We start from the raw sequence: 20,992 nt of genomic DNA, 5'->3' as shown, positions 1-20,992 counted from the left end.
CTTTAAAAAAATAAATAAATTGTACATATGTTATTTTATTTAGAGCCGTCATTTTTCTCCCTCATACTGCTGCACATTTCAGTTCTCTAATTGTATATATGTTAATAAGTGCCTACATTTGTTTATTTACTTTACTGTTTGCTATTTTTAAATACAGCGAGCGAAACAACCAGAGTCAAATTCCCTGTTGGACAATGTTCAAACTTGGCCAATAAAGATGATTCTGATTCTGATTTTTAGGCCTGATTTAAAGGAGCTGACAGTTGGAGCAGACCTCAGGTCTACAGGAAGTTTGTTCCACCGGTGAGGAGCAGAATAACTGAACGCTGCCTCACCTTGCTTGGTTCTGGTTCCTGGGAACCACAACAAACCAGATCCAGATGAACCTCAGGGGTCTGGGAGCTTCATAGGGAACTAACAGATCAAGCATGTATTTTGGTCCAAGACCATTCAGTGCTTTGTAGACCAGCAGTAAGATTTTAAACTATCCTTTGACTAACTGGAAGCCAGTGTAATGATTTCATGACCGGTGTAATGTATTAAGTTAGTACATCACAAATCCTAACAATATGAATACAATACATGTTATACTATTAACATGTATTATATTCATATTGTTAGAATTTTATCAAATTTTTTAAAGGTTTGAAGGGTTTTCTATAAGATTCTACACTGGTGGTTTTTCTCTATTTGCAGGTTAAACTCCTGTTTTATGACTAGGCTGTTAAATAGTGTTTCTTTAGGTGAAGATAATGACGACAAACATATGTTTTAACACTGATGGGTCTCATCCGCTATCTGTGTTGACATCTCAAGTAGGAAGCAATAAACAGGGATATACGGCTGAAGGTCTGATATGTTTGGCAGATAGGGTTCACGTACAAAGAACACTTCCCTTTTTAGTATAAATACGACCGGATCGATGACCACTGTGTGCATTTCTCTCCTACCTTTGTGGTTTGAGAGAGGTGTGTACATCCGGCTGAAAAACATTGTGCATGATATAATAAAGCTTGTAATAACTTTGATTCTGTTCACTGGTTTTCTTATGGTGCACCAGACAAACGGACACGCAGATCTTTCAATATTATTCCTATAATATTGAGTGGACTATTATTTTTATATAAAAATATTTGCACCTTATCATTCAGATAAACATTTATTGTATGCATTATTTAAATTGTGTTTCTCAGAGTGAGTGTGTGTGTGTGTGTGTCCTGTCTGAACTCTACCAAGGAGGAGCACAGAGGGAATCCTCTTAACCAGGTAATCTGTGCACCCATCTGCTGTTACAGTCATCCACCACCTACGCTCCCCACCAATATGCAACTTCCCCACTTGCCTTTGTTATCCAGTTCAAGCAAAGGTACACTGCATTTACTGACAGAGAATCATATTCCCTTTTCTGGTTATTTTTGAAGGAAATATTGACATGATCTCTCTTTCTCTTTCTCCAGGCCATGCTGGTGTCTCCTCAGGCAGAGAGGAACTGGGAGAGTCTTTGCTCGGTGCTTGAAGACGTGCTGGACGACCAGTCCCACAGGGAGCTGTTTGGCTTGGAGCTGGGCTCGGGAACTGGACAGCATGTCATACGGTTTGCCCAGAAGATACCCTTCATCACATGGCAGCCCTCTGACATCAAAGAGGAATCTCGGGACAGGTTCTTATAAAAAAAATGTTCTTAAACTGTTATGTAGCTTTCTGCACATATACACAGTACTCGAGTTGTAAAAAAGAAATCAGGGGGGATGGTGGATTTTATCATATGGGGACAAATAATTTGTGCTGATTACAAATAATATAATATATTACAAATAATAGCATTGACCAAAACACCTGCAGAAATACTGCAGGAATGACATAGCAGCAGTTAAATGCAGCCTTCTGTAAGCTTTAAATATCCACTGGGCTTACATCAAATACATCAAAACACAAAAATAAAAACAGTTTTCTGAATTTATCAATATGATTCTGTCCTTCACAGGATACGTAAAATGGATCACTGCAAAAACTCAAAATCTTAGCAAGAATATTTGTCTTATTTCTAGTTAAAATGTCTCATTTTAGTAAAAAAATCTCATTACACTTAAAACAAGACTCATCACTGGAAAAAACAACAATTTTCACCTGTTTCAAGTAGATTTTCACTTAAAATAAGTAGGAAAATCTGCCAGTGGAACAAGATTTTTTTGCTTGTAATACGAAGATAAATCTTGTCCCACTGGCAGATTTTCCTACTTATTTCAAGTGAAAATTTACTTGAAACGGGTGAAAATTGTCAAATAAGTTATTTTTCTGGTGATGACTCTAAATGTTGAAATCGCAGTAATACCATATTCATTGATGAAATGACATAAGGGATGGATCGGGGGGATGGCAGTTTTACAGGGGGGATGATTTGGACCGTTATTATTTCAGGGGGATGATTTGGACCGTTTTTATTTCAGGGGGGGGTGCCATCCCCCCTCATCCCCCCTCAACTCCAGTACTACATATACATATATAAATATATATACTTTTTAGTTGTGATGAAACAATGAACACATTGTGTTTACAGTATCAAGGCATATATTGCTGCGACCAATGTGACAACAGTGCTACAGCCGGTCCACCTGGATGCCAGCGAACCCTGGGAGAAATGGGCAGGCCTGTCCTGCAACTCTTGTGATGTCATCATTGCCATAAACCTACTGCAGTACAGCTCCTTCAAAACAGCACAGGTACATATAAATATTATAAAAAGTTAAGTGGCTTTTCTTATGCAGCTGAGAAACTTGATAACTGCTTGTTATCTATGACTCCAAAGGGTGTTTTCAGTGGATCGGGTCAAATCCTCAAACAAAATGGACTTTTGATAACCTACGGGGTATGTTCTAACGACAGGTTTATTTTACACTAATTGTATGATAATAAAACAATTTTTAAAATGTCCTCTTTTTTGCAGGTATATGCCGTTAATGGCATCATAACACCAAGTTGTAATGAGGACTTGGATGAAGAACTTCGGAAATTGTGAGTGAAACTCTTTGACACACTTGGGTGCAGCAGTGCTGCGTCATCACTCAATTATATACAATTATATATAATTATATCATTAAGTGTCAGAAGAATCATTGCAATGTTAAATTACTGCATTAATGTTACCCTGTTTAAACTCCTTGTTTAAAGCCTGTAGAATGCTAAGTCATTCAATCATGCTTAGAGTAACATTTCATTTCAAATTTCAAACACTTACACTTGGATGTACGTCTTTAAGAGTCTTTTCCGAAGTCAGTCAGCCTAACTGCTACAGAAAATCATGTGATTGGTCTGGTTCTGCAGGTAGGATGTTCCTCACTTGTGAAATATTTAAATGTGTTTCAAAGGAATCCAGAGTGGGGTCTTCCAGATATTGATGTCCTCAGACAGCTGGCCTATGGGAATGGGCTTCGTCTGGAGAGGATGGTGAGACACGATGCAGCTTATGGAAGTGATCATATCAGTCACCACCAGCAATTCATCATTTTATGCCTCTAATGATTCCTTTCCAGATCGAGATGGATGACTACTACAAATGCCTCATTTTCAGAAAACTGTAATATGTAATATATTGGATGGATTCACTCGTGCTTTCTGGGAATGTGCAGACCTGTTTTAAAACAACTGCTGAGGTTTTGAAACTTCACTGGACATTATGCCAATATGGTATCTACGATGTATGGAGCTGGACGGAGGCCTGGAACTGGGAAGATGATTTGCATTATATATACATTTGTAAATGTATAGTGAAGCAAAGAAATGCATCACTGCTCAAGTGAAAACATTGATTAGGTTCTTATACATTTTGAATGAATATTAGAAATTGAAATTGCTAATGTATATAAAATGAATAAATAAATGGATCTTTCCCCTGCAGTTTTTCTGCAAATGAGAAGTTATTTTCTTCCTTTTTGGAACCACTTTTAGTTTCTTTCACCGTCTCTACTTCAGTGTATTCTATGTTGTCGTTTTTAAACAATTTTTAATTGCTGTGTTTTGTGTTTAGTCTGGTTTGTATTTAATTAATGTTGTCAGTGTTGTTATAACCACAACAGGCATATTTGTAAATGTGACACAAAACTATGACTTAAGTTTGCCATGTTGTACACATTTATTTTTCTAATCACAGGCAGCTTAGAAAAAGAAAAAAAAAAAATTGAGGCCACTGGACAATAAGAACCTGATATTTATTAAATATAAATTTCAAAATTAAAGTCAGTATGATGGGAGACAGAAGTTCACAGGTGGAAACTGAAAAGTTACAGATATGACAGACTGAAAGAGTGACACATACATGCAGCACATCGCTTTTACTCTACATTTCCACATTACTGAATAGTTAAATTCACTTCAGGAGAGTCCAGTTGAACTTCATATGCGGCATGTGCCAGGTACAGCCACCTGGACGCGGGTCGCGGCACCCTGAGGCGACCTGCAGTCAATCACAGGTGAAGGCTCTTTGATGCCTCCAGCCTTATGATGGTGCTTTATGTTTGGCAACACTAGTCATTTCAGTTAAAAGATGCAGATTTCAATTATGATTCTGTACTGAGTTTATTACGTCTATTTCACGGTAACTAGTAGTGAATTTCGATTATTCCGTCTGTGATAGCATATTCTGTGAAGGTTAGAAAGCCACCCAGCAGATTATCTAACACTCTTCCCACAATGTACAATCCCTGTAACGCGTTTTTGTCATCTCAGAAACAACATAAAGACACTCAACAGTCCAAGCAGCACACAAGAAATAAATGCTAAAACAAGAGGACCCCCAGTCTGTGTGCATGAGTAATGTGATCGGAAAACTACAACTGGAATGTTAAGCTACGCACCGGGAGATGCGAGTTATTCCCATTTATTCAATGCTTCTCACTGTGCTTTCATTACCGACAGACTGCTCTTTTGAGACATCAACAACCTCTTCAAAACCACTTATAGCGTCTCTCAATCACTGCTCAGACTGTTAAAACAGGACGCAATAACACATATCAATTCCAGAAAATAATCTCAATTTAACATGCAAATTTTGCTTTAGAAAAATATGATAAAGGATGGTTTTGTCTTCTTTTTATCTTCTAAATTAGTATGATGTTTTTATTCATTTTAACTTGAATATCACTTACTATTTCTGCACTTGAGTTATTCATTTAATATGGAAATACTACATACATATCAGTTGGAAAAACAGAGGGAGATAGATAGAGGATCTGGGTTATGGTGCTCTCCATCACAGCTTTTTTCCCCCCACCAGGTTCCCATATTTCAGAGGAGAGAGAGCAAGGAGAACTACAGTTCTGCAACATCATCACAATATTTCACTTTGCCACAAGATAACAGCAAGGTGGATGGTGAGAATCATGTGTGTGTGTCCAAAGGGCATCCTCAGAATCCGGAAGGAGAAGGGGGACAAACCAAAGGAGGAGAGAAGGTGTAGTGTGTCGGCTCCTGACACCTGGGAACCTTTAGTCAAAGGAGATGAGCTGTGCCTCTGTGCTGCCGGGGACAGACTGAGGTGCCTGCTGCTGCTGTGGCTGCTGCTGCTGCTGCTGTTGCTGCTGCTGCTGCTGCTGTTGGGGGCCACCAGGGGGAGCAACCTTGCAAAGAGGAATGTAAAAGGAAAAAAGGAAAAGACCAGTGAGGATGAGACTGAGATGACTTGAAACCAACATCAGTGTGAGCCACGACTGACCTGCTGGTACATGGGCTGCTGGCCTGACATGTACTGTTGTTGGGGAGGCATGTTGGGATCCTGTCCTGGCAGAGCAGAGATCATGTTCTGCATGTTATATGGTTGGTAACTCATATAACCCATACCGTTGGAGGGGGCTGGCTGCGACATGGGGGGCATACTTTGTGCCTGAGAGACGACGTTCTGCACAAGGCACAGACAGAACAGTCAGTCATATTGTTTTACATATTTCTGTGGTACTTGACGTAATGGTCAGAGAACTACACTGTAGTCATACAGACCTGGTAGGCCTGTGTTGGTGTGGGCTGATAGTTGGTGTAGGGTGGACAGGTAGTGGGTGGAGCCTGGCCTGGAGGAGGAGCAGGCTGCCCATTGGTGCCCGCAGCCTGATACATGTACGCATTAACCATATTGGGATCTGGCCAAAAAGAGAGACAGTCACGAAAAGAAAGATCGCATTTGAACATTTTCAATGCATGATCAGTTAACCAATCAATCAGGTTAGATGTTCTCAGTTAGGGCTGGGCGATATATCGAGATTTTAATATATATCGATATATTTTCAAACGCGATATGGTACGAGACAATATCGTTTATATCGATTTAAATTTTTTTTTTTTTTAATGATTTTGATATAGCTTATTTTGTGACAAATTGACTTGAATGTTTTATTTGAGTTTTGCACAAATGTTTTGTTATTTGCACAACTGTCAACCTCAATTGAAAAGTCTGCCTGTTACTGTCTAATTGCAAAGTGTATTTTAATTTAATTGTTATGCAGGAAAGGGATATTTGTTTTATTTTATTCAAGAAGCATTTTTATTATATATATGCAGGCAGTTTGTTTTTATTTAATTTGTTTTATACATTTTGATATTGTGCAGACCTCTGTTAATAAAGGAACCTGTGTGACATTTGGCACGAGGCTTTGTATTAAAACTGACTGTTTTTTTAAGGGGTTTGCCTCAGAAAAAAATGAAGCTAACAGAGATGCTATGCTATAATGCTTTGGGGGAAACCCCAATTATGGCACAGAAAAAATATCAATATATATTGAGTATCGCCATTCAGCTAGAAAATATCGAGATATGACTTTTGGTCCATATCGCCCAGCCCTATTCTCAGTAAGAAGCTATTAAAAAGAAGTTTCTTTCCAAGTTTACATGTCAGGTGTTTGGTGACCTCCTCACCTGCTGCAGGGTTGGGCATGGCCTGGTATTGTCCTGGTGCAGTCTGCCCAGGCTGAGTCATATAGATGTTGTGCATGGGTGAACCCTCCACGGAGCCGGCAGGACTGAACGTTCCCGGGTAACTCGGTGGAGCACCGGGCTGGTACACCATCCCGCCCGCAACATTGGGAGGTAAAGACTGCATCTGCATACCAGCACATTCAGCCATCAATAAACATGTATCCAAGAGGATGAGGAGGTAATGCAGTGTCAGAGTGAGTCAGTTTATTCTGTTTGAAGTGAGAAAACTGTTACAGCATGTACCTGGGCATAGGGTAGCGGAAAAGCAGGCATCTGGGCTCTCATTTGGATTGTGTGTTTCTGCTGCTCCAAACGCATTTGCCTCTCCTTCTCTTGCTCCTGAAGACGCTGAATAGCCAACTGCCTCTGCATCTCCAGGTACTCCTAGAGATCAGAGAAACTAGTTGTTGCCACAGTCGAGATTAAGGCAACAGCATCCCTATTCTTACTGGGCGGGCTAACTTTATTACCTGCTTCTTCTGCCTCATTATTTCCAGCTTTTGTGCCAGCTGGATCTGTCTCTGTCTCTCTGCCTCCTCTGCAGCTCTCCGCATCTTCTCTCTGTGCTCATCTCGGAGTGCGTTAAGGGCAGCCCGAGCATCGCGCACCTGAGCCAACTTATCCTGCAGTCCCTCATAGTACACTGGGGAAATACAGTTTGGAAGTCAGACCGGATGCAACAGGAAGGCAGGTATGCAAATATACACATGCAAAACCAACACTCACATCTCTTTTCATCCAGTTGGTTGAGGATTTCCAGAAGCTGTGGGTGCATGTTGTTTATGGACTGGAAGAGTGAGAGCACTGCACTGTCATTGGTGATGCTGCGCCCACGCATGTGGTTGCTCTTCATGCGATTAAGGAAGGTGGTGACGGCATTCTGCAGAGCCTTCAGAAACTGCTCATGGTTCTCCTCTGATTCACCGTTCTGGTACTGCTGCTGAAAGAGCCAATGGCAAGGAAACAGTGAGTAGTCAGTCATACCTTGGCCACTATAAAGATAAAACAAATAAAGAAATTCTGTCTAATATTTGCCATCGGTGTCAAATGTAAACATACCTCCACTATGTTGACGGGCTGGACAGGGACGTGGGTTTCCACAGGCTGGCTGACTGGTGGAAGCGGCTCAGCCAACGACACGGGAGCAGGAGCCGAGGGGGTTGGACTTTTCCGGGCCTCTTCCTGCTTCTTCTCCCAGTACGTTCTGTTCAGGTAGCGGGCCAGCTGGAATTATGTGACGTGAAAAAATTAAAGACAAAGGCTCCATCAAAAATACTAATGATACTACAACTAATAAAAATAATAATGGAAATTATAATAATAAACTAAACATACTTCAGGGTCCACGTCCTCAGCTAGTGGAGCGGAGGAATTCTGCATAAATGCATAGATGGTCAATCATAAGACATACTTGTGAAATAATCAAAACTTTCAAAGTATTTTGGTCATAACACAATAACAAATATGTCTTCTTGTATAAATATTAAGTTTTGTCTTACCACAGGAGAAGAGTAAAGGGTGCTGACTGGGGGTGCAGAAGAAGTCACGGGGGTGGGATCCGCTTTGGGATACACTGAGTAGGAGTTTTTCTGTCTCTGAAAGTGATTATATTACAATTCATTAGATTTACCCTCCAACAATCAGGCATTAAAAAGGGCAAATTGAACTTTCTCGTGGGCAACTCACCATCCGCTCCTTCTCTTCTGCCTCACTTTGGGAAAGTGCAATGGCCAGCTGCAGCTCCTCCTCCTCCTGCAGAGCTGCTTCATCTCTCTTGGGGGGCATCTAAACAGCAAAAGGAGCAAGAGTTGGGAATAGGAACAAAAAAAAACATGAACCAACTATGAGAATCTGAAAACTCTAAGGATTTATGAAAAGATTAGGAATAAGAAAACAACCTACTTTTTCCGGAATTACCTGTGACTGTTGGGACAGCGGGCTGGTCAGGTACTCGGGGGGCAGGTCAGCGGAGCCTGTGGACGGGGCTTTTCCTTCAGCCTTCCTAAGTGGAGGAGAGAGGGAGGGGTGGCTGGTAAGGAAAAGGGATCAGGAGGGACAAACAACCTTGTGAATCAGAGGAGAGCATGTTGCATAAAACACCAAGAACTCTCCAGAAACAACAGCACATAAAAACTTTCAAATGAAATGTTCAAGAATCTTTAATTAAAGTTTAAATCTAATCTCACACAAGTCGCACAACAACATAATATAAATAACAATAGTAACAACAACAGTATTAATCATTCATTCATTCTCTGCAAATGGAGAAACTCTGGTCTCCATTGCTGGGAGCAAATCAGATCCATTTTGGGTGAATTTTTCATTGGTGCTGATTTTGTTTACAACTTTTATGACAAAAGATTTCTCAGTTCTGCCACAGATCTGATTCAGTGGGCTCGGGTTCCCAGCTCTGATGCAGTCTTGTCTGCATCACAATGCCGCATCTTTCAACTCTCACTGGGACTGTTCACCGCAGAGTGTCATGTGTCAAGTGGCAGGAATAAATTCCAGCACCTCCAAATCTGAGGCCATGGTCCTCAGTTGGAAATGCCTTCTCCAGTCTGGGAGAGAAGCACTGCCTCAAATAGAAGAGCTTAACTATGGTGGGGTCTTGGGAAGGCTGGAGTTGGCCATCGGTGAGTGGATCATTGTGGCATCTGCTGTAATGAGGACTCTTTATTTGTCTGATGTATCTGTTTATGGGTTGATCTATGTTCCTACCCTCATCTATGAACACTAACTGTGGCTAATGAACAAAAAAACAAGGGTTGTGAGAATACAGGCTGCTGAAATACGTTTCCTCCACAGGCTGAATGGTGTCTCTTTTGGACTCTGGGTGAGAAGTTCAGTCATCTGGTACTCAGAGTAGACCTACTGCATATTCAGAGAAGCCAACTAAGGTGGTTCAATAATCTGGTTAGATGCTCCTGGTTAGAAGTCCTCAGACACAGGACATGGTGGAGAGATAAAGTCTCTCTCTTTGTGGGCGGGGAACACCTCTGAATGGAGGGTGTGACCAGGGATCTGCTTAGCCTGCTGCCCTAGGACACAACCCCAGACGAGTGGAGTGAATATCAAGAACAAAAATAATGAGAATGTGGGAAAAAAAGTGGAGTACAAAACCTCAGATCAATATGTGTAATTATCTGTAGATAGTCAAATCAAGACGTGAGATCCTATTTAAAAATGCACCTTATGCACCTTAACCTTTTTATATTATTTATATTTCTTGTATCTGTTTGCACTATCTTGCACTGGAAAGGTGATGCTTCTTTTAATCTCACTGTACCCATGAATAGTGACAATAAAGTATTCTATTCTATCATAGGACCAACCTTTCAACAGAAGGTACGTAGCACTTTGATATCTAGATATTTTTCTAGTCGATTAATCTATCAATTATTGAAAACATTAATCGGATTATGAGTTGTGCAATGGCAAACCATTATATTTACATATTAGGTATTAAAATTGGCCTAAGAATGTTTAAGGCATGCACCAATTAACAAGAAAACATTGATAATGACTTCTTCAGTCAAAAATACGTGGTTTATTTAGCTGTGTGATGAACAACCTTTGCTGCTCATGACACTATAAAAAATAAACAAAGTTGGTCAAGTTAAAACCCCTTTACGACCTGTTTTCTCCAACAGGATTTGGCAGAGCACTCATAACCATTACTCCTTGATTGTTTAAGATACTATGAGAAAATCACAGGATACCAGAAGGGAAAGAGGACACAAAGGTAGTTTTTGTGACAGAAGATGATGATGATTCACTCTGAAGTGAATAGGTGAAAGGACAAGACCAAAAGGGAGGGAAATAGAGCTTTGCGTACACGAGTCTTTGCAGTGCCACCAGGACTTTTGATATACAACCACAGAAAAGATTCAGCAGTCTCACACATGTATTTACAGTCAACAGTCCCACAGTTGCAACATTAGCATCTCACCACCGTCACTCCTAAATGGTTGGTGCAAATCAAGATTTTAAAGTGTTTCTAACGTGGAAAACGAGGGATTTCTCATGGTGTACTGTATGATACACTTGACAGTACCGTAAACGTATGCTGAGTGGCCATCGGCAGCTTTGAGAAGTGAGGGGGACGCTGGACATTATGGACCGTTTTATCGAGTTTTGGGGAGCACTTTCTGAGCTATGTGGGCCTTAGTGTCAGAGAAAAAAACCCAAAGACACGGCAAGCATGTCTTTAGCCACGTGTTTATAATTTTCTCTGTTGTGTCTCACGGGTTCTGCCCTGATGTGCTCACTGAAACACATGCGTACGCTCATCGGTGGGCATACTCCCAGCAACCGATGGAGAACACGTTGTTAAATATGTGGCATCAACCCCCTGAAACAGACAAAAATATCTGCAGTTTTAAAACTTTCTTAAGCTGACCTCATTAAAAGAAGAAAATGAACATTATTTCTTTGAGAATCAAAAGATAAATGAGCTGCTTTAAAAGGCACAGCTGCTTCTGCTCAATGCAGATGTAATTTTTTGAAGTTTCTTTTGTTCTGCACCATTTTTACCATCCACCATATTTCCACAGCCTGCAGTGTATAATCTTGTTGCTTTTAACTCTCAGATGTATCCAACAGATGTCACTGGACAGGGGTGAGACTTAGTAAAGTCATTACGGTAAGCACGGCTGAATACTGTTACAAAGCTGTATTCAAATTTGTTAAATATAGTCAAAACAAAAGAAGCATGCTATGCCTATGTTGTGAAGTGCAGAGATCATTTGACTATATTTGCCTAACTTTTGCCTAACTTTCCAGGTCATAGAGATCTTTACAGGGGCAAAACAAAACCTTGTACCAAGCTAAAAACCACCTTTAAATATACCCAGTCAGTTACAGTCTGGAGCCTGACCTTAAGATTCAGGATCACCACATTTCACACACTAATACTCCAGTTTGGTTTTTACACCAGCTTTGGTATTTCCATCAGGACATTAGGGTACTTACTTGTTGAGCAGCTCAAAGCACGGCTCGCACACACGCACTTCCTTCTCAATGCCAAACTTTGGAATGGTGGAGTACTTGGAAGAACATTTCCCACAGAAAATCTGACCACAGGCTCGACAATGGTGCTGGAAAAGCACAGAACAAAAATCAAGGGTCACTTTCTAAACTTTAAGCAAATACTCTAAGCAAAGCGCTCCAGCGGAAAGACGAAAACTATACAATCTCCATGTGCCCTATTTCAAACAAGGCCCAGCCTACCTTTCTTGTCATAACTCCAAACTGGACTCTGCACCGATGGCACTCCTCAGCATCAACCCAGTCTGGGGCCTGCACAGAGCATTGGGGGAAAAAAATATCAAATCACAAGTTTACTGAATGTTTATCTGTTCATCAGTCTCCTAAATTTGTCATGGCGAGCATTTCATTTCATGGGAATAATGTACCATATAAAACAAACACTGCAAAAGAGGTGAAATAATATATATAGAAAACTCACTCTCTCTGCTGCAAACATGGCATCACTCTCCTTAAACTCGGGGAAAACATGACCTGTTGGGAAACAGAATTGTTGAGTAAATCTCATAATGGTTTTAAAAACTGGACAGTAAAAAAATGAGAATAAATGCTGTGTAGCGCAACACTTCACTGAGATTATAGTTTGTTTTTCAGAATAGTGACCTTAAATATAAAGAAAACACCACTAAAGCAGGCTTACCTTCCACTTTCATGATTTGATACGTATCTTGAACGACTTTGTATTTGGGTTCGTTGCGGAAGGCATGAGCCCAGGCTTGGATCAGGTACAGGATCTTGTTTCTGACATTTGGTTCTGTCTGTTTCTTGAAGTAACAGAATAGATAGATAGACAGATAGATAGATACTTTATTAATTCCGAGGGAAATTCAAACAACACAATGTAAAACATGCCTTTACATTCTTAAGTCCTTCCTGTCTTTGTGCTCTCCATGCAATAACAGAAGTTAGCAACATTGAGACGGATGGCAACAAGTGAGGTGGGAAGTCCCTAGTGTCTGCCTGAGAAAAATGCTCCTGTCACAAGACAATGACATCACCAGGAAGTTGAAACCAACATGGGCTGTAGAGCCTGTGTCACATGGTATCTGAAGGTCCAATCAAATGCTGCTATCTGGTGTAAGAAAGTCAGTTGCCAGATAGTTATGAGCAGTGTCCAACAAGGCAAAGAGGCTGGAAGAATGGTAACACTTCCAGCCAAAACATGGAGGACAGCTCATTTTGTCTGTTAAAAATTAAAACACTATAACCCTACTTTATAATACCCGTTTATTTACACGGAGAAGAATAAAGATCTAATGCAAAGCTGCACCGAATCTGATTTTAGTTTGGCAAAGGCATATGTGCTAATTTAAGCTATTTCAGCATAGAAGTAACATGTGAATTTAGAGTTTCACACTATTTAACTTAATTGTAAACTGAACATGAAGAGTGACACAAAGGAAAAGTGTAATTTCTAACAAAAATCACCTTAAGTAGATCTTTTAGTTCCTCCATGGTCTGTTTGCAGGCAACCTCATCATGTATCGTCTGTCCGCAGTTCTTCACCACCGACTCCAGGACCTGACACGTGAAAGAACATTATTTTTTTATGCACCATTTATTGTAAATGTTTCAGTAAAGTGAGTTGGCGCACATAAGTTTGGCTGACTAATGTCAATTGAGCATTTTTGGCACTGCGAAAAAAGAGCTTGCACCAACACATTACTATAATAATAAATAAGTGGGATTATTCAAACCATGAGGGTGACAAATTTTACCAAATAAAAGCAGAAATGCATTTGATCAGTCCCTTCACTTAGTGGGAGAAATAAGAAGGATCAGCATTCATCTTCATGTGACAAGGAACTTAATGTGACAGACAAAAACTTGAAGGTATTCTGTTTTCTCATATGTGACAACCAATAATGAAAAGTTAAATGTAAATGTAAAGATACATATAAATGTAGTTGAAAAGAACAGCGGTGGGGCTGAATTAACTGCTCCTCAGACTTCTACAAGCACAATCAGATTCTGTTGGAAAGTAACCTACAGGATAAAGTAACCATAAATTGAACTGAAAAAGACGATGACAAAAAAATGTGACACACATGAAGTATACAACTCACATGCTTCCAGTATATTTTCCACTGCAAATAAGTCATACCTCAAGTGCATAAAGAGCCACATGGGGATTTTTGTCATTCAGCTTCTTCTTAATGGCCACAATAGCATATTTTGCTCTGCAATTACAAAAACACACATTATCCAATGCAGATTTTAGATGTTGAAAACAACAAACAAAGAATATTGTCAGAGTAAAGTTTCATTAAAACCGATACATTGCAACATCTCAGCATATGAATGTGACAGGAAATAGGCTGAGTAACTCACTGCGTGTCTCCTTGTCGAATGAGATCACAGATCTGAAGAATAGATTCCCAATCAGTCTCCAAAAGCAGCTGACTGGTGGCTTTATCTGAAATTAAGGAAGATAATTAAAGATTAATCATGAATAATGATTATCAAATGCAGTGGCTAACGTTTCCGAGTCCTTCAAAATTTTGCATGTTCATATATAAACATGATCCAAAAACTCAACTAACACTAGCTCAAATTCTAAGGAATGCAAACATCCATTAAAATTTGGAAAACCTTTGGAAAAATTTGGTCATTTAGTTAGAGAGAAATGTATCTGATATTATACTTCTGTGAGTGACCAACATAAACCTTTATGCAGCAACAGCTTAATGTTTCTAGTAGCAGCTGATCAGTCTTGCATATCAACTTAGAGATAATAGTTTGTTTGGTCACTCTAAACTATATATTTTACTCTTCGCTGAAGGTTACGTTGTTGGATGAATATCATCTCTTAAAATACAGTTTGGAGTCAGCTGTGTTTACATTCCACTTTAGAAAGCATATTTATAAATGTATTGGTCCATCGAGACGCATATAAACGATCACAAACTTCACAGATGGAATATGGCTCTTATGGTTGACCATGTTTTCCTATTTACGTGGGGGGAAAAAAAACTGTCCCTATTATTTTAACCAAAAATGTCTGTTTTGGTCTTCTCTTGACTATCCACAAATAATTTTCCAGACAATATTTAGGTTTATTTTTACAAAACTACAACAATAGGCAGCTGAATTTCTTTCAGTTTTATTTCCATGAATGTTACTCCAACATCTTTTATGGCCCTATAGGTTTCAAACATTGTATATGCGCATTACCCCTAGATTTGCAAAAAAAACAAATATCGTAAAAGAAATCCTGTAATGGAAATGGAACTAATTTGAAAAAACTCCTGCATATCGAATGAACCTTTTTACGCTCCCAGGAGGTCATCAGGCTCTCAGGTGATTCGATAATCCACTTATTCGCAAAAGTGTAATGGAAACGCTTTTTGCGAATTTTCACATCTCTGGCAACACTAGATGTGACATACCCGGTCAATCTAAAGTAATCAAAATCTAGTTTCAAGCTGTTTTTGGCCTCATAATACAATGCAGTTGTCCTGTAACACTACTTAATCATTATACATTACATAAGGGCGTTTCTTTTGAATAGACATTTGAATAATCATCCGCTGCTTTCCTCATCTGGCTTTTTCCTCAACAGCGGTAGCGGCAATTGCAATAATTTAGCAAAGACTAAAGATGTTTTCGTCCATTTTCTTCAATGTTGAAATTTTCTTTTTCTTTATTTTGTAGAGAAGTCTCGCAGGACAAGAAATAATTATTTGAAAAACAGCAATCGATGGAAAGACAGACGCCCTGCGGCGCTTCCTTTGTCGAACTTTGAGAGAATTGATTTTCTTTTGCGCGGAAGTGTAATGGAAACACGGCTTATGCCTGTAGTTATCTTTGTTGATAAGGCACTCCTGGAGAGAGTGAAAACATCTTTAATTTCCTACATTTGTATACATTCTGACCGTATGTATATAGTGAAAAATCTTTATAACTGGTTTTGTACAACTCAATTTTATGAGGGTCAACAGATCATTTCCTGAAACTCTCAAAAATATCCTTTGTGTCATGATGCACTTCATACACGTTGTGAAGTTTGAAACTTATTAGTTCATTGATCTTTAAATTGGATAAAGTACAAACAACTAATTGTCACCTCACAAATAAAAGCACCCAAATCTTATTTCATAGTCAAACCATTTGATAGCAGACCGATTTTGATAGCAATCTGAATTGGTTGGACATACCAACATACAGTCAAGGCAAATCTGAAGTATTGCTGCAAGATACCGTATTAGGAGAACATGTGCTAAGCAATAGTAACTGTGTTGAAAATTGCAGTGACAAAATGAAGTGTGATATATAAACCAATACTTTTCCCCTAGCATCCAAACCAAATGAGCAAGAAAAAAAGTCATACAAATCATTTAAGTTACACTTGAAGCTTCGGCTCTTTCTGCTCATATAGCCTGTACTTGTATAGAGCCATTAGCACAACTGTGGCTAAAGTGATTATCTTCCAATCAAAGAATCAATCGCTCCATCTCCAGCCCCTCCATGTTTCAAGATACTGAGCTCACACACTGCTGCTGGGTGGGGGAATTAAAGACCCACAAAACTGCATACGGTACAATAAATGCAAGATGCACCGGTAGTTTTTGTGTTAATGGGTGAATAAGAAACATAATGTGAAGCCATTTTGTAAACCTTTGACTAAGTTAAAAGTTTTTTTTCTACTCCAAGTGTAAATCATCTGCTAGATCTCTAAATGAAAATACTTTTATCTACTGTTGTTTTGTTTAACATAATACAGTATGCCATTAGTTAGCGGAATATGGATTTTTAAGACAAAACAACATGTTTTGAGAAAATAAGTGGTACATGGTCTGTGTGCAAACTCTGAGTGCATAAAGAAATGACAGTGCAGTTTGCCCTGACCCAAAGGTTCATGTAATTCCTGAGCTGATAAAGACTGTTTTGTTAATGTGCTGGATTATACTCTCATAAAAGACATACTGTAGACAAGCTTTCTTTCAAAAAAATAAAAATAAATAACAAGACAACATATACTCTGCAATCAAATTACACTTTTTTGGTGAAAAACCACTAACCACTTGTATGAAACTGCAACTAAGAGAACTAAAGTAATAATGTTGACTCCTGTTCATTCATATCTAGAAAAGTACTATACTCTTGTCCAGATAGTAATTTACTCTTAAACAGACATTTAATAATTGATCTTTTTTATCAATAATATTTTCACATTTAACTGCATACTGTGTCTATATGTAGAACTTAAGCCTGATTATGTTATATGTCAGATTTCCTTATGAGTATAAAAAACATTCACATCTTCTTCCTATAATATGCATTAATAGGAATATGTTCTATTAACGATCTCAAAACTAATTCTTTAACGCCTGTGGCATTTCATTAATCAGTAAAGATCTAGTTTTTCATGTTTCTTGATGCTTTAATTAATATGATATTTTTTAGAACTGGACTATCGTCTTAAAACATTTCTAAGCTTCTTTACAAAACACATGTATTGTGTTTCTTTAAATGTCAGTCATTTTGTAACAATAAAGCATTTTTTTCATGAACTTTTATGTCAAGAGCAGACTGACTGCATGGCTAAATCAAAACAATAAAACAATGGTTTTAATAAACATTTACTTAAGACAATCGAATTATATATTGGCTCTGACATAATATCTCACGTAACTATTTGAGGTTTGCAGGAAATTCACTGCACAAAGGAGATTTGTAATAAATACATTATAATTTCCAGCATCTGTGTGTTTTATGCAAACACACAACACAGATACCACAGGATGAACTCCATAAATAAAGATATTTAATTATATTTTTAAATGTTTTTTGTTAGATTAAAACTACAACAACTTATGAACATGTTATTTCCAAGACTAATTTAATTACATTTTTCACCAACTTACTATAAGGAGTCGAAGCGTAATTTCGTGCAGATTAGTGGTTAAATATATTTAACTATAAACAAACCTGTTGAGATGTTAAAAGGACAGAAAAGTGAAGGGTTAGGTTCACATTAATAAAAACGCTATGCTTTTCCGCCTGGATTTCCTGGACACGTCACTGGTCATGTATTATGTATCAGCTATGAGGTAAACCTTTGACTAGTGCCATCACTGTTAAGCAAATGTGTCATATCTAAATACAACGAACAGCACCCTCGCCGACATACCAGTCAAGTTAGAAAATGAACTAAAACTATGCACTACTGTAACCAAATTCAAAAATACGTTTCTAAATAAAATATTAAATAAATATAAAACATTGATATGATAATAAATACCATGATAGTACCAAATTGAAGCAAGTGTTTGCATGACCGCTCTCTATGGCCGTTTAGCTGAGGAGTGTGGTGAAGCAGCACCACATCATACCAGGTGCCCTGTAAGCCACTTGGTATGTTAAAAAATATTTTACACACCCTACTCTTAACCTCTGCTCTCTGCACTGTACAGCCTCTAGCCAAGAACCACTTAATTTATCACTCCTTGCAATTTATAGTATGTTTTTCGTTTTGTTTTCATCTTTGTTTTTTTTTTGTCTTTGCTTGTTTCTTGTCCAATATATCCATTCTTTTTCAATGTTTGAACCCAAATTATTAGTTTTGTTTTGTATAAAACCTCCTGAGTCGAGGTTCATAAAAGGGTAGGCATAATAAGCCTTGGCTTCAGCCTATACCTTTTCGGTGCCATTTAATATATTGGACCTTTTTTTTATGTTGTATTATGTTGTATCCAAATGGACCGAAATAAAAAACTCAAAATCAATTTAAAATAAATAAATGTGCTTTAATTCGCCTTTGTGTCTCCATTTAGGTTATATTACAGGAACTACATACATAGGAAGTACACAGCATTTCAGTGTCAACAAAGGTCGGCCTGTCAGGCTATGAGCACATAATTGTAGATTGTAAGTGGTTGACAGGTAGTTATTTTGGATTTCTCCTAAATCTGTCTTAAAATGTAAGATACTGGACCTCGGTTGGACTGGTGTCGGAAAATACACCGTAATTTTAAATCCAAACCTTGACAGGTAAGCTCAGCAATGACATGTCGAATACCTGTCAGATAAAAACAACATTGTGTCTCCTAACTTTTTTTTATTTTGCCAGTTTGTTAATAAAAAGACCAAATAGACTGGGTCTGGCCCTGGAACAATAGCAGTGAGTGTGTTAGCTGGACGGAGCTGGCCGGCCTGAGAGCCACAGCCCCGGCCACACACACAACAATACGCTGCAAAACATCGCACTTTTCACTCGCAGGAGGACACTTGACTTAATAACTCGGTAACCGGGCTGTCGACTCACCGAGAAGCCTCTCAAATGTTCCTCCACCTTTACCCATATTTGGTTGAGAGTGTCAAAGCGGTTGTCGAGACGGAGCCTGGTATTTGCACCGTTCAGGCTGAAGTGTTAGCTCAGCAGTTAGCAGTTAGCCGCAGCTGGAGCAGCGCAGCACTTCCCACTTCCGCCGCAGGAACAGAGACGCGGCGCGGATGTCGCCCTCTAGCGTCCATCTACTGACATTACAAGTACACCAATGTACATGTACACCATATAAATATAAAGCATATAAAGAGTACGACGGAGTATTAGGGCCAAACTAAACAAAAAAAAAAAAAAGGAAATTACGAGAATAAAGTCATAATAATATGAGAATAAAGTCATAATATTACGAGAATAAAGTCGTAATATTTTGAAAATAAAGTCATAATATTAAATATATTATAAATATTACTTCACAAGATGCTCAATATTCCTCATTTTAACACAGGGAGAAGACTGCTCTTCCTGTTAGAGTTCTCATAAATTATATTCTCATAATATTACGACTTTATTCTCATAATATTACGACTTTATTCTCATAAATTTCGACTTTATTCTCGTAATATTACGACTTTATTCTCATAATATTACGACTTTATTCTAATAATATTACGACTTTACTCTCATATTATTACGACTTTATTCTATTACGACTTTATTCTTGCAACATTATGACTTTATTCTCATTATATTATGATTTTATTCTCGTAATTTCCATTTTTTTTTTTTTTTTGTCTTAGCTTGGCCCTAATACTCCATCATAAAAGAGTTTGGTAAACTCTGCAAAAAAATTATTAGCTGATATATCAAAGTATCTTTTATTTTAATCTCTTTCTGAAATGTTTATGCTATTTGCATTAAAATGCCTTACTGTTTACTGACAAAGGCCTTACAAACACCAGGAAACTGGACATATGTTCTACTTTTGTATATTGTATTGTATTTCCTCCACAAGCAGTTTGTATAAATGTGTGTTTTGGTTTATAAATTGTGTTCAATAAAACACAAATAAATAAAAAAGAAAGAGTTTGGTATTTACACTGTATTTTAGGAAACTATGACATCACTGTTGGATGTTCATCAGGTTCATGGACTCTTCTTTCCAAAGCCAATTTGATCAGTGGGAATTCAATAACCAGGGAGGAAGCTACTGTAAGTCCTTATTGTACTAGCCCTGGTGTTAGGTTTCTCTGAGATGCGGTTTAGTAATACATCTGTATAATCCAGCCTGGCGGGTGTAATGATGAAAAGATAAGTGCTGATATACAATTAGTGTAAACTATATTTTTGCTACCATGCCTCTGCTTGACTAAAAGGTTGAATCCAAAGGAGCAGTCTTGCAGATTTAATAACTCTTCTTTAACCTTAACTAAAGGACAAATGTCATCTTTAGCAAGAAAAGAACATTATTGCACACCAATCCCTTAATCATTCACGGTATATTTTATATTCTGTAATCCATGAAAGCAGATTTATTTTTTATAACTGAATTAAAGAGAATTAAAGAAAAATATTTAGCTGCATGTTGTAGGTACATTTATGTGCCAACGTAATTTTACTGGGAAGCCATTTTTTTAAGTTATTCAGCTTCACCAGAAGAAACAAATGATTTAAATTAGACTGCATATTCTTCATAAAAGGCCAAAATCAGAGAAGCTCTTCAGTGAGCTGAAATAAGAGTTGTCCCTCTACTGACCTGTA

At 38.3% G+C, this 20,992-nt stretch overlaps 2 protein-coding genes across 8 annotated transcripts; one reads left to right on the top strand and one right to left on the bottom strand.

Annotated features, from left to right (window-relative positions):
* The first annotated feature begins 1,270 nt into the window (after nt 1-1,270).
* On the top strand, nt 1,271-3,756 carry zgc:103625 (methyltransferase-like 26 B). Its single transcript, XM_061712204.1, has 7 exons — nt 1,271-1,366; nt 1,458-1,660; nt 2,558-2,720; nt 2,807-2,866; nt 2,945-3,012; nt 3,366-3,444; nt 3,531-3,756. The coding sequence occupies exons 2-7, from the start codon at nt 1,461-1,463 to the stop codon at nt 3,576-3,578; spliced, it is 618 nt and encodes a 205-aa protein (XP_061568188.1). The 5' UTR covers nt 1,271-1,366; nt 1,458-1,460; the 3' UTR covers nt 3,579-3,756.
* Nucleotides 3,757-4,184: 428 nt separating this feature from the next.
* On the bottom strand, nt 4,185-19,409 carry hgs (hepatocyte growth factor-regulated tyrosine kinase substrate). 7 transcript variants are annotated; one of them, XM_061712028.1, is made up of 20 exons: nt 19,274-19,409; nt 14,338-14,422; nt 14,111-14,186; nt 13,435-13,527; nt 12,647-12,770; nt 12,428-12,480; nt 12,190-12,258; nt 11,932-12,056; nt 8,860-8,986; nt 8,644-8,742; nt 8,457-8,552; nt 8,293-8,331; nt 8,017-8,181; nt 7,684-7,897; nt 7,428-7,600; nt 7,201-7,341; nt 6,898-7,081; nt 5,989-6,125; nt 5,708-5,890; nt 4,185-5,612 (listed from the first exon to the last, which is right to left on the bottom strand). In XM_061712028.1, exons 1-20 carry the CDS (start codon nt 19,308-19,310, stop codon nt 5,481-5,483), a joined length of 2,352 nt encoding a protein of 783 aa, XP_061568012.1. In that variant the 5' UTR covers nt 19,311-19,409; the 3' UTR covers nt 4,185-5,480. The 7 variants fall into 7 exon arrangements, with proteins under 7 accessions (XP_061568012.1, XP_061568013.1, XP_061568015.1 ...); XM_061712029.1 differs by having other exon boundaries at nt 7,684-7,894; XM_061712031.1 differs by having other exon boundaries at nt 8,875-8,986.
* Between the last annotated feature and the right edge of the window lie 1,583 nt (nt 19,410-20,992).

Source organism: Cololabis saira, chromosome 21 (genome assembly GCF_033807715.1).
Source record: "Cololabis saira isolate AMF1-May2022 chromosome 21, fColSai1.1, whole genome shotgun sequence".
Lineage (NCBI taxonomy): Eukaryota > Metazoa > Chordata > Actinopteri > Beloniformes > Belonidae > Cololabis > Cololabis saira.
This window is presented reverse-complemented; position numbering and strand designations above follow the sequence as displayed.

What these genes read in the sequence shown, in the direction of transcription:
- zgc:103625 (XM_061712204.1), top strand. Translation starts at nt 1,461, where the DNA reads ATGCTGGTGTCTCCTCAGGCAGAGAGGAACTGGGAGAGTCTTTGCTCG. An exon ending in AAAGAGGAATCTCGGGACAG is followed by an intron (nt 1,661 to 2,557) that starts GTTCTTATAAAA and finishes TTGTGTTTACAG; the next exon opens with TATCAAGGCATATATTGCTG. An exon ending in GCTCCTTCAAAACAGCACAG is followed by an intron (nt 2,721 to 2,806) that starts GTACATATAAAT and finishes ATGACTCCAAAG; the next exon opens with GGTGTTTTCAGTGGATCGGG.
- hgs (XM_061712028.1), bottom strand. Translation starts at nt 19,310, where the DNA reads ATGGGTAAAGGTGGAGGAACATTTGAGAGGCTTCTCG. An exon ending in CACAGGTAATTCCGGAAAAA is followed by an intron (nt 8,743 to 8,859) that starts GTAGGTTGTTTT and finishes TTTGCTGTTTAG; the next exon opens with ATGCCCCCCAAGAGAGATGA. An exon ending in CACCAACACAGGCCTACCAG is followed by an intron (nt 5,891 to 5,988) that starts GTCTGTATGACT and finishes TGCCTTGTGCAG; the next exon opens with AACGTCGTCTCTCAGGCACA.